The sequence below is a fragment of the Aquila chrysaetos genome, chromosome 4, assembly GCF_900496995.4.
Source record: "Aquila chrysaetos chrysaetos chromosome 4, bAquChr1.4, whole genome shotgun sequence".
NCBI lineage: Eukaryota > Metazoa > Chordata > Aves > Accipitriformes > Accipitridae > Aquila > Aquila chrysaetos.
Genome location: NC_044007.1, coordinates 27,629,412 through 27,642,588, shown reverse-complemented (window position 1 = coordinate 27,642,588; position 13,177 = coordinate 27,629,412). Strand labels below are relative to the sequence as shown.

Below are 13,177 nucleotides of genomic sequence, written 5' to 3'. Positions count from 1 at the left end.
ACCTTAGGAAAGTGAAACACCCCACTTTTTACATATTTTTCTTCCTTGTGGGTGGATATTAGTTAAGCCATAGGCAGGTGTTTAGGTGCTACAGAAATGAATGTTGTATCAGAACTTAAAAGAGAGATATATTCTCTGTGTATCCCATGTAAACTCTTCCAAACAAGCCAAGATATTATCCTGACTCATTTAGAAATTCAAATCTGAAGAAGCAATTCTTTAATTCTTCAGATACTATTCCTGTCTGTCATGGTTTAACCCCAGCCAGCAACTAAGCACCACACAGCCACTTGCTCACTCCACCCACCCCTAGTGGGATTGGGGAGAGAATTAAAAAAAAAAACAAACAGTAAAACTTGTGGGTTGAAATAATAGGACAGAAAAGGAAGGGGAAAAAAAAAATATACAAAACAAGTGATGCACAATACAATTGCTCACCACCCGCTGACTGATGCCCAGCAAATCCCCAAGCTGCAGTGTCGCCCAGCCAACTTCTCCAGTTTATATACTGGGCATGATGTAATATGGTATGGAATACCCCTTTGGCTTGTTTGGGTCAGCTGTCCTTGCTGTGTCCCCTCCCAGTTTCTTGTGCACTCCCAGCCTCCTCTGGCAGGGCAGTATGAGAAGCTGAAAAGTCCTTGTCTTAGTATAAACACTGCTTAGCAACAACTAAAACATCAGTGTGTTATCAACATTATTCTCCTCCTAAATCCGAAACACAGCACTATACCTGCTACTAGGAAGAAAATTAACTTTATTCCAGTTCAAACCAGGACACTGTCTAAAACATCTCACTAATAATACATTCTGTCCATCATCACTTCATCTCCTTGCTCTGAAGGTCCTTCATTTGTGCTTCTAAAATGTGTCATTTGGTTGACTGATACCCCAGTACATAATAGTAGAATTTTTATTGTGATAGTTTGGGCTTATTTTGTTGAACTATCATTATTCTTACATGCATTCCTTGACTATTCTCCACTTTAATTAAAGTTTTTCATTTATCAAATGTGTAGGTGAGTCGTTGCAGTCATGTCACAGTGAGCGACGTGTTTTGATATTAGACTGCAGTGGACTGAATTTCTTTGACTACACTGGAGTCTCAGTGCTGCTTCAGGTATTCATGGCATCAGACAAATTCCGTACATAGAAATACAATTACACGTATGAGTTTTTGGGCCAACTACTAGTCACCTCATATATCAGTGGATAAACATGTCACTCGTGGAAAAGGTTAACACAGGTTTGGTATTAAACTGCATTGTGTTTATATATAGAATTATATAAAAAACCAATTGTAAAGATTTTGGGTGACAGTGCAAATGTAAATATCTGTATGTAACAAATCAGTTTCTGAACCTTTTTTTTTTTCCAATTTTAAAGTTATTTTAGGTCATATTTGACCCTGTCATGTCAGTTGCAGTGGAGCCAAGTGTAGATTTACCCCTTTAAAACTTCAGCTTTTAATTCTGTGATTTTATCTGTATGTACTGCTTTCTGCTAACCCAGTGGTCTTAATGATCTCCATGTTTTCTCCTGTGGGTTACATATCTAGCAGGCTGGATTCCTCAGGCATTGCAGGAGCTCCAAGAAGCTCCTGGAAGACTAAAACCAGTAACCACTGGTTACTCTGGTGAATGGAGTTAGATCCAGTTGGCAGCTGGTCACAAGTGTGTTTCCCAGGGCTCAGTATTGGGGCCAGTTCTGTTTAATATCTTTATCAATGATCTGGATGAGGGGATCGAGTGCACCCTCAGTAAGTTTGCGGAAGACACCAAGTTGGGCAGGAGTGTTGATCTGCTCGAGGATAGGAAGGCTCCACAGAGGGATCTGGACAGGCTGGATCAATGGGCCAAGGCCATCTCTATCAGATTCAACAAAGCCAACTGCCGGGGCCTGCACTTGAGTCACACCAACCCCGTACAACACTACAGGCTTGGGGAAGAGTGGCTGGAAAGCTGCCTGGCAGAAAAGAACCTGGGGGTGCTGGTTGACAGCTGGCTGAATGTGAGCCAGCAGTGTGCCCAGGTGGCCAAGAAGGCCAACGGCATCCTGGCCTGTATCAGAAATAGTGTGGCCAGCAGGAGCAGGGAGGTGATAGTCCCCCTGTATTCGGCACTGGTGAGGCCGCACCTCCAGTACTGTGTTCAGTTTTGGGCCCCTCACTACAGGAAAGGCATTGAGGTGCTGGAGCACATCTAAAGATGGGCAACGAAGCTGGTGAGGGGCCTGGAGCACAAGTCTTATGAGGAGCAGCTGAGGGAACTGGGGCTGTTCAGTCTGGAGAAAAGGAGGCTGAGGGGAGACCTTATCGCTCTCTAGAACTACCTGAAAGGAGGTTGTAGTGAGGTGGGTACTGGTCTCTTCTGCGAAGTAAACAAGTGATAGGACGAGAGGAAATGGCCTCAAGTTGCACGAGGGGAGGGTTAGGTTGGATATTCGGAAAAATTTCCTCACTGGAAGGTTTGTCAAGCATTGGAACAGGCTGCCCAGGGAAGTGGTTGAGTCACCATCCCTGGAGGTATTTAAAAGACGTGTAGATGTGGTGCTTAAGGACATGGTTTAGTGATGGACTTGGCAGTGTCAGGTTAACAGTTGCACTTGATGATCTAAAGGTCTTTTCCAACCTAAACGATTCTATGATTCCACATAATGAGCAGTTCTATACAGTGGATTAATAATTATGATCAAAAGCTATTTCTTACATTTCCATTGGGTCTGACATTTAATAGTTGTGTAGTGGGTACAGATTTAAGTGGGTATGCAAGGGTTGGTTCATATAGTTTTTCTGAGTAAGATAGAAGACTAGATTTGAACTTGGGTCTCAGCCCAGGCCTTTTCTTATCCTAACCATTTTCCCAGTTTACTGCAGTGATTAAGCAGTGAAGTGCTGCCTTAAAAATGTTAAATTAAAACTACATATATAGGTGGGAGATAGTCAAAAGGAAAACTGGAAAAATAAGGTTAGTGGGAGTTACTCTTTATTACATCTCCCCTCAAAACATAGGGCATTCAATAAAGCATTAATTAAAAAAAATAATTGTGAAACTGATTTCCAAAAGATCTTAGAGACCTCAGAACTACAAATTACATCAAAGAAGTGTTCAAGAAATTTGTGAGAGGTAAGTCCATCATGGGCTGTGAAGTGGACAGGTTGGGAGTGCAGCCTCTGAGTGAATGACTGGTCCAAAACTGAGTTACTCAGAGGAAGAACACACTCAATGTGTCCTCATTTTACATTCCTTCCCGAAATATCATCACTGCTGCTAGAGTTGGAGGGATTTTTATACTGAGTCAGGCTTTTTGTTTATTTTTAAAAATAGGGTATTCTGATGTGGTTCTTATTGAATCTCTTCTCTCAAAATTGTTCCACTTTACATGGATTATTTAAACATTTTTTGAAGCAGGGACTGCTTTGGCTGTTCCTCCTCTGCCAGAAAAAGGCCCAACTCTAGTTCTAGAGTTATTTTCACTATTTTTTTACTTTCTAGCTTATTGAATATTTAGTCTCTGTGAAGCTGAAAATTTTCAAAGAAAGAATAAAGAACAATTTACTGCAGAAGGTAGCCTGATGGTTATGGTGCTTTTCTGATAGACTGCTGGAAGTCTCAAAGTTTCCTAGGTCTGATTCCTGTCTTTGTGGGCTGGTAGGTAAGCATATGGAGAGGAGATGCGAAAACTTGCTGAAAAAGGAGAACAGTAAAAAAAAAACCTAAAAAATGCAAAATTGTTAATCAAATTCAGATTTAATTCTCAGCAGAGCTGTAGAATACTTTGAGAAGGGGGGAGGAAATTGGTGTGGGTTTGTGGTGTTTGCATTATAGAAGGGCTCACTCTGGTGGCTGCTGGCAGTATAGCTTCAACAGCAGCACTGCTGTGAGTGCTTTGAATGTTCTTTTTGTGTATTTTACTCTCTGCTGGTATTTTAAACAGTTTTTTTTACTTCCATTTCTTTGCACATATAGATTTACATGGACTGTAAAAACAGACACATCGATGTGTTGCTAGCACACTGCAAAGGCAAGTATCAGCTTACAGCAAAATTTTTAATATGACAGTTTATATATCCTCACTACCTTATCAGTGCTCATATGTTTGTTTTATTGCAGCTTCCTTGATAAAAGCAATGCAGTACGGTGGAAATCTTGAATCTGAAAACCCTGTCTTCTTTGAATCTATTTCTTCAGCAATCGATGCCATTCAAATTCACAGGGTGAGACTTGCAGCAGGGGTAGGTGAAGTCTGGAGGGCTGCCTGGATGCTCACAGCAATTTGTTAAAGTCTGGGGAAATCTTATTTACCCAGTGAACCTTTTGTGTAGAAATCTTTTATCTGTATATTCTCTACAACTGGTCTTCAGCCTCTGGACTGCAGTTACCAAGTTTTTCCTGCTAGCACTGTCTTCCTGTCACCGTCTCTCCTTTAGTAACAACTTCTCAGTCTTCTGTGCTAGATCTAGAGGCGCTGTGTTGTGGTGCATTAATCTGGGTGCATTCTCCACTGGAAAGCGTAATGTCATCTAGAAACACCTAACATAGCCTCTTGGTGGGGCAAATTAACTCGAACCCAGTTCTGCATTACTGAAACTACACTCCTCCATTCCTCAGCCTGGGCTGCTTAAAGCTACTTCATATAGCACTGCTGTTCTGACCGAAACACTTCTGGATCCTTAATAAGTTTGTTTCTAGCTAATAAGCTTCCCTCTACCATGCACTGCAGTGTGCTGTGTCGGCTCACTGGTGGAAAGAAGGTAGAGGAACTGCGTGAAGTGGAAGAGAGAGCTTGAGGGAGAAGGAAGGCTTTGCTCAGAAATGAGGCTTGCAGCTTGAACATGCATTTGCTTGAACATGTATTTACTTGCCCAATAATTCTTGCATTCCTTGTTAAAAGGCTGTAAACCTGGGCTTTCCTCATAAACCGTGTGAGCCTGTTCCATTGTAATCCCAGTGTAACTGAGTGTACATTACAAGTAGTGTGCTTTCCCATGATTTTATTTATGATTCCAAACACGGCTAGAGCTTGGCTCACAGCCTTCTTCAAGAGACATTAAACCCATCATGGTCTGTGGTTTTGGGTTTTTTCTCCTTCACTTTATATTTTACTAATTAAATTAGAGTTGCCTATGGACAAAATCAGTTTCCATTGATTTATCCAGATAAGGTGAGATGGCACAGTTGGTCTAGAGGATTGACCAGAAAAACATGTTCTCTTCAGAGCTTTTCAACATTTTTCATTTTGTTGCCCTGCAAAAAAATAATTTACTGAAATGGTAACTGCAGGGCAAAAATAATGGGGATGGCTATTGTATATTTTGTCTGGGTCTGATTAGATGAATTAGGATGATTGTTGTGTTATAAATTGTCTGTATTCTTTATAGACATTAATTAACCTTCCTAACATTCTTGTAAGATAGTTATGTACTAGCATTCCCATTTTATGTAAATGGGACATGGACAGACCAGGACAAATGTTCAAATTAAAAAAGGGGAGTTAGAGCTCAGAAGCCCACTTTTCTAGGAACTGATCCCATGTTTCTACCAGAGCTGCGAGGCAAATCAAAGCAGAATAGTGGCCTAGCAGATTAGTCCGAAAGGCTTGCACACTGCCTCAAATTTTAAATGTAATTGTGAACAGTGTATGTATGCTGCTGATGCTTCTTCAGAGGATTCAAAGTATGTGATTTGGGGTTTTTTTGTTTTTTTTTTTTTTTTTTTTATGTGTTCCTTGTGTTTAACACCTGGAGATCAAATGAACAGGAGTAAAAAGCCAGGGTTACTGCAATAGCAGCACCACATTGTAACTAACACTGTCTATGTACTCTTCCTGTGCCTTTTAAGATGCTGAGGTCAGTAGGAGTTTTGAGTGTTTACATAAATGAAAAATGGTAGGATGGGATGGGAAAGGATGGGAAAGGATAGGATAGGATAGGAAAGGATAGGATAGGATAGGATAGGATAGGATAGGATAGGATAGGAGGAAGGAGTTGGAGATTTATGGAAAGTGATCTGTTCCGATTTACATTTCAGCTTCCCCCCAGAGCAGGAAGTAGTCTTTCACTGGCAGAAAGGTAGAGGCAAGAGGACTTTGTGGTTCCTTTTCATCTCTGCTGCTGTTCGGAAATGCAAAAGTGCTCTTATCTACATCCTCCAAGGATAATGTTGTGTAATTCTCATTTTTATGTTGATAAGTTGATAAGAAACTCATCTGTTGCTTTACGCAGTTCATCCTTATCATAAATAACTTTTTGATTTACTAGTCTTTATAATGGTGGCATTTTCAAGCTAGCACTGCTTCATCTGCTAATTTTACATTATATTCTAGGAAAACATTATAATACATTTTTTTCTGTTTCTCCCAATTTAGAATTGCAGCAAGTTCAGTGAACAGAGTGAAGTGTGATGTCAACCCATTGAATATGGCTAGTTTCATCTGCTCATATTCAGAATGAACTACATCATGGTTTCTCCCTAGCTTTTTTCTCCAGGGGATCTCATAGATGGTCTTTTGTATGCCATATATATTTACTACATTCAGTAATGACTGATCTGCCATTCAGAAAAAAAATCTTTCAGCTGCCATCACTCAGAGAATGTTCATGCAATTGTTCTATAGTAGTTTTATATAATATTTTTATATACATTTAGATACAAATTATTAGAAAGCAGACATGAGGTACTGACTGTGTTTACCAGTGAGGTATATTCTTTTAGATATCTTCTATTGTAACACTAGTTGTAATACGCATCTGTAGTTTTGTGTATGGAATAATGAGACATTATGAATTCTTAAAAACAATGTGTTATAATTAGTACAGTATATGCAGAAAGCCATATACCAGTGCATATTGTTTCTAATGGCTTTTCTTACCCTTTCTTCTGTTCAAGACAGCCATTTGCAATAACAGCGTCATATCACGGCTAACAAATGCTTCCATTTTTCGTACTTGATTTTGTATGCTTTTTAATGCCTGCCAACGTCAGCAGGAGCACTGTATATTCAGCGAAGGCAGAATACGTTGGCTAAGCGCACTGGATTGTCTCCCCCTCTAGTAGTTGTCATGAGTTATTATTATGGTTTGCTACATTTTCAAAGCCACAGGTATTCTTTAGCTCAGCTCAAAGAGGAAAAACTTGTAATATTTTTCCAAAATTTGTTCTTGTTTCCAGCATAGAGTAGTCTGCATTTCCAGTTTGAGCTGTGATTTGTTTGGTGTTGTTGAAATCTTCAGCTGTGGCAGCTGAGAGACGGCAGTGGAGAGACACATAAGGTGTGTGCCACATTTCAGCCCCAATCCTGACATGCAGTACTCTGTGCAAGCACACAAATGGGGTGGAGGAATTCATGGCTTGAGTATTTGGCTTGTAATTATGGATTGCAGCAATCACATTAGATGATGCTGTCATATCAGTATCATGTTATGTGGCAACATGTATGACTTTTTTCCTCTTGCTTTTGTTGCCATACATGAACACTAGCTGTAAAGTGTGAGTTGAGCAAAAATTAATCAAAAAAATGAGAAAGGATGAGGAAGTAGGATTTTTTCCTCACCAACTTAAAAAAAACCTATGGAAGCTAAAAAGTAAATGAGCATGGCACAGCCGTAATGGCCATCTTAGTACTACAGAGAAGAGAGAAGTGCAAGGGTGCTTTGTGCAGCTGGAATGTATAGGCAAAATCTAATGCTAAGGATCCTCTTCAGCAGCACTTACATATGTATGCTTGTCTGAACTCTCCTTGCTCTGTCTGCCCAAAGCAGCTGCCTGCAGTAGATGAGGTGGCTCATGGAGTGATTTTCACATCTGCATAGTTATGTTAAGGCATTGATAGGCTTTTCTTCTGGTCTTGGTGGTTCCACAGTACTAGAAGATAATGGGAGAGAGCCATGGGTTTTTTTACCCTTTCAATTATAGGTAACTCTTGGAGTTATTCCCCACTTTGTCCCACAGATGACCAGAAGTGTTCTGTACATGTTCTTCTGAGACTGCTTTCATAATTACTATGCAAAGGGTTGATTAGTAACTGTGAGAAGCTTGTTATATGCAGGAGAAATAAGTTCTGTACATTGTCCCAAGCACATTCATTTCAGATGCTGTAGTTGATTGCAAATGACTCATTACATCCTCAGACTCAATAACAGGCTATAACATTTGATTAATAATTTCCTCAAACAGTTTTAGTAATTTATTAACACTTCAGAAACTATTTACAATGTACTTTAATTGTAGAAGCATCAATTTTATGTCACAGCTGAATGGAGATCTCAACTGCAAAATGAATAAATGAATAAATGGTATCTTTTCTACTAAGTTCAGTATTTGTTCTTTGATGGCTAAATGTTTTTTTTCTGAAAAATTACAGATAAGTTGATGAATGAAATCGTTACAAATAGGGTCTTTAGCAAAGATAGCGTCTACCAGGAGACTTTCGGGTTTGTTCTGAATGATATTATAAATGGAACAACACAGATACTTTTAAAATTCTTTGTGGTGTTAGCCCTTGATGAAACCCTCTGCATCTCTGCATCAAATTAACAATTTTGTAGTGCTAATCAAAATGGCTTCCAATTTCCACTGCTTTCAATAGGAATAACTTTTCCACAGCTAAATGGCCGTTTTGGGATGGAAATTTATCTCCCATTAGCTCAAAGACCTTCTTGTGACAGTGTCACTTTAAAAAGTGTTTCATCAGTGTAAGGCTTCAAATGCAAAATGTCTTAATGCTGTGATTACTGCTTGATTGTCTCTCAGGGCAGAATAAGGGATGAAATACATTTCTTCCCTTAAAACATTTAATTACAACTCTAAATTTCCTAGCCTTCCAAAAATGGGCTTTGGGACACTTAAAATAGTCCTGTAATGTATTTTACCTTGTATAATTAGCCTAATTTTTTTCTATTTCTGAGAATATACATTGTTAATTAGATTCCCTTTCTGGCAAGTGGCAACACTTAGGATTGTTTCTCAGCAGAACAGAGTGATCAAGGGACCCATGAAGATAGCTGCCCTTTCAATTGCTTCTAAAACACCTGTACTTAGTTTAAGCTCTGTCAGACCAGAACTGCTTTACAGAACCATGTTTAGTGGGTGAGGGAGGGTAATTTCATTTTTCACCATTGACCTAGGGGGGCAAATTACTTCACTACTGTTGCAGTTTCCATTTCTCTACCACCACCCCTCCGAGCTACTGACATTTACTAAAACTGGTGATTACACATTGCCTGTCTTCAAATGACCAGGATGACATGCCATCAGATCTCATGCACAGGTGACCGACCTCCAGGACATCACTGGTCACTCTGCTGGTGGGCTGGGAGTTGCTTAGCATCTTGCCTGAGTTGCTCTCTGCAAATCTCTGCTGATGGTAAGTTTGCTTCACTTGCCGAATCAACTGACAAACAACTGCTCAATTCTTTGGTGAAGATTTAAGGAAACACCCTAAACCTTCCAGATTAACTTTTGGAGTTTACTAGCAATTTCAACCCTTTCCTCAATGCTTCTTTGTATAGACTGTCCACTGGCTTCCCTCTGGCTCTCAGGAAGAATTACTATGTAAATATATAGGAGCTTAATCCAAAACATCTCAATTAGCTTCACTAGAATAGAATAAACATAGTTCAGTTGGAAGGGACCTACAACGATCATCTAGTCCAACTGCTGTTACTATAAAATAATAGGATATTATAGAATAGAATAAACCATATTTATTTTTCTGATTCAGAAGGGCAAATAAGCCAAACTCGCCCTGTAGCAAAGAGACTGCACTAAGTCTGTCTCCTTACGGTGGTACAGGTCCTGGTCTCACTATCCACACAGAGGTGAATTACAGCCAGCAAGAATAAGGGGTTTAGTTATTGTGCCCACCTGAGGCAGACCTTCATCTTTGTACCTTCCAGCCTTATTCACTTGAATATCCCTAGGGAGTTTTCAGAATAAGGCAAAGTTTTATTAACTGTGCTTGCATACGTAAGCTTGTGCAGTGTTAGCAATAAGGGCAGGATCCTGCAAAGTGCAGACCTCTCTCTGTTCTTACTGATTCCTGAAGGTGTGAGAGAGAGACTGCACCCTCCAGCAGAGGCCCAAGGAAGTCTCTCATTTTCTAATGGGTTTCAACTAATGAAACCAATGAGTTTACTACTCTGAATAGCAAGCAATTCTGAAACTCTAACCATTCACTTTGATTCTTATATGTGTACCTAGATGCTTAGATTTTACCTTCCTAAATTAAAAATATATGAATCACCTAGCTTATGAAAATCAGTGCTTCAATTTTACACATTTCAGTGTATTCTGCACTTCATAGGAAAACATTCATACAAGATTGTTTTCAAGAGATGGCCCAATACTTTCTGAGATGTTATATTTGCTTGATGTGTTTAGGAATTTTTAGCTATTTTAGGAATTAATTCGAAATGTTAGATAGTACGTTATGTGAATGAAGAGTTTTCCGCTAAATTTAAGATGTGCTAATCAGAGTATATTAAAATGGGGATCTGATCATATGCCTCTTACAGAATTTGTGTTTCACACATTCCAAAACAAAGTGAGCAATGAGGAAAAAAAATAGAGTGCAAACTGATGTTAAGAAATGAATATAGTGACAATTATAAATTAGGCATAAAATATGTAATAAGGAAAAGACTGTTAACATTATATTTATGCAAATTAAATGTTTCTAATTCTCATCAGATGTCTTTCATTTTAAAGGTTATTTGCCCTGATTCTATGATTCAAGTGTCACAAGGTCTGGCTTTAGCTGCTTTGACATAATTTATTTGACAGCTCTGTGTGTCATAAATATATAATGTCACAAGGAAAGGTATCTTCACTGTTGAATGAAAACATTAATGCATCAATACTGTGTATGAATATTGTTTGACATTTACTAGTTACAAAAATAAAATATACAGTATGCCTTGAAAATATGGCACTTCTATTTTTGGAAGATACTTTCTTTGTCTACAGAAAGTAGTGTCTCATAAATAAATGAAGGAGTGCAGTTCCAGAGTGGATGCTAAATGGTGCTTTCATCATTAAGATGGATTTTTAGTAAAGATCACATAATCTGTATGTTTCCATATGTTTTACAATGCATTTAATTATTTTTTTCTTGTTTCAATTCTGTGTATTAGCATATGCAACAATGAATTTGTATGGAAATAAATTGGAATATGAGACAATTTACATGTAGAAGGAGGAAAATGGCCTCATTATTTCAATACTTAGCAGGTTTGGGTTTTTTTTTTTACATTCTGTACTAACCAGTCTGTAATGAGATATATTGCCTTCTCCAACCTCAAAATGTATTAAATCTTAATAATGAAAGAGGAGAAATTGCATTACATTCAGAAGTTTGACTTCCTCACAGTTCTTAGGGGAGTATGGCATCTGATGTTTTTACCTCTGTAAGAGATATAGAAATCTTGGGCCAATTTTTCCAATATTGCCTCTGTGCATGCACAGTTGTTTGAATATGTCTTTTTTAATTGTCATTTGCATCTACAGATGGTGCACCTCATATCCAATTTGCGCATACTGATAGTATTGCTTATATACAGTCTGTGGCTTACCCGAGTGGAGAAGAAATTATGGGCAAACCCTCCCAACCCCCCAATAACTGTGACAGCATTAATGGAAAATACATTGACATATCTTTAAAAATTTAGCCTTGAAAGTAGCAGCTTGATTTTTCAAGCCTGGTAATTTATGAAAGCATTTGCCTCTACCAAAATTAATGCAACCGCTACATTTTTGATTTTACAGTGGTTTGCAAAAGTATCAACAATTTGCAGTGCCATAAACTCCTAGATGCTATACAGCAAAATATTCTTAATGATATTCTTAACGATAAAGGCTATTTTCTAGAGCTATGCTTCTCAATTACACTCACACAATAGCAAGGAAACCGCTTTGGAGTGAGATGGCTGAGCAAGGTCATTCTTTTCATTCCCAGAATGGGTGTATAGAAGTCCAAGATGAGCTCTCACCAGGGACTTGAAAGGTAACTTGAGGAGAAACTCCTTCTTTAATGGCAATCCTCTGGCTCCATGGCATTTCTGGAGAGCGTGACATGCAAAAGCAGAGAAATGGCTGTTTGGTTCATTTTTTTCTAATGTGTTTTCCAGTAAGGAGGTCTTTTGTGCTGGATACATTCAGGTGATTAAGAATTAAGAGGAGAGTGGCTCATAGTGTTGCACAGGTTGTCATAAAAGTCTGTGTCATTGCTCTGACTTGGCGATGGTAAATATTTTTTATCCCCATTATGCTCTGATTGTGATGCTGTCACTGTTTAAAAATGCAGCCAAATCTTAGGAATTCTTAAAAACTCCACAATGCTGAATTAAGCCGCACCCGGTACATTCACTTAAATCCCACAAAGTATATCCCACTAATTGGATACACTGTCTTATATTCTATTTGAGAGACAAAATTATTTGATCCCTTAATTGTTACTTACATTTAATAGTTGTAAGTTTTTGGTGAAGGTACTTTTTGCACATTTTTTTGCTTTGTTAAGTAAATCACAGACTTTATATAAACAGAGCCATTAGCAAATATGAAACTTAGGCTTTCATTTGTAGACCAGGTCATATAGTTAAAAATCCTTGCTGCTTGTCAGTTCAGGAAATGAGGTCTCTATTAGTCCACAAGCAAAGTGGCAGAGTGTCACAGAGTGATACATAACATCCCTTGGATGGCATCAGATTTGTACCACTTGCAGCTTCTGGGGTGATTGAACCTGTAAACTGATAGAAAAATTATATGATTTTAGAAACAGAGGACTGGAAAGGTCCTGTTCCACCACTGAGTTGCATTTTCTGTGCAATCTGGTAACCATGCTTTATAATCTCAAAGAATGATCTTTAAAGTCATGATTGCTTGGGACATGACTTGCTATTTCAAACATTTGAAGCCTGAACAGACTATAGTGATTATAGCAATAATTCATTTGTGATAGTCTATGGATGGAGAGATTTTTCAGAAATGAAAAGTAGTATTACCTAAAGAGCAGTTGTACATCTCCACCCTGAAGTACTTCATACAATTCCACTTGTGATTACCTGCCCTATTCCTGACTGACTTTCATACACATGTGTTCCTCATGCAACATCTTCAATCTGTAAACTGCTGGGACGGACTGTAAATCTAACTATGAGCTGGGGGGAACAAGATCCCTG

The 13,177-nt window shown here is 38.6% G+C and overlaps 1 protein-coding gene across 7 annotated transcripts in view; it reads left to right on the top strand.

Moving 5' to 3' along the window:
- The window catches only part of SLC26A7 (solute carrier family 26 member 7), a 70,726-nt gene extending 63,100 nt beyond the window's left edge, over positions 1-7,626 (top strand). For 5 of the 7 annotated variants that reach the window (XM_030012774.1, XM_030012773.1, XM_030012777.1 and 2 more), the window contains 4 exons: positions 1,020-1,120; positions 3,969-4,023; positions 4,113-4,234; positions 6,367-7,626. In XM_030012774.1, coding sequence (XP_029868634.1) covers positions 1,020-1,120; positions 3,969-4,023; positions 4,113-4,234; positions 6,367-6,402 — 314 coding nt within the window. In that variant the 3' untranslated portion in view covers positions 6,403-7,626. The remainder of the gene's footprint in view (positions 1-1,019; positions 1,121-3,968; positions 4,024-4,112; positions 4,235-6,366) is intronic. The other 2 variants (XM_030012779.1, XM_030012776.1) reach the window with 1 other exon arrangement.
- Positions 7,627-13,177: the final 5,551 nt, after the last annotated feature.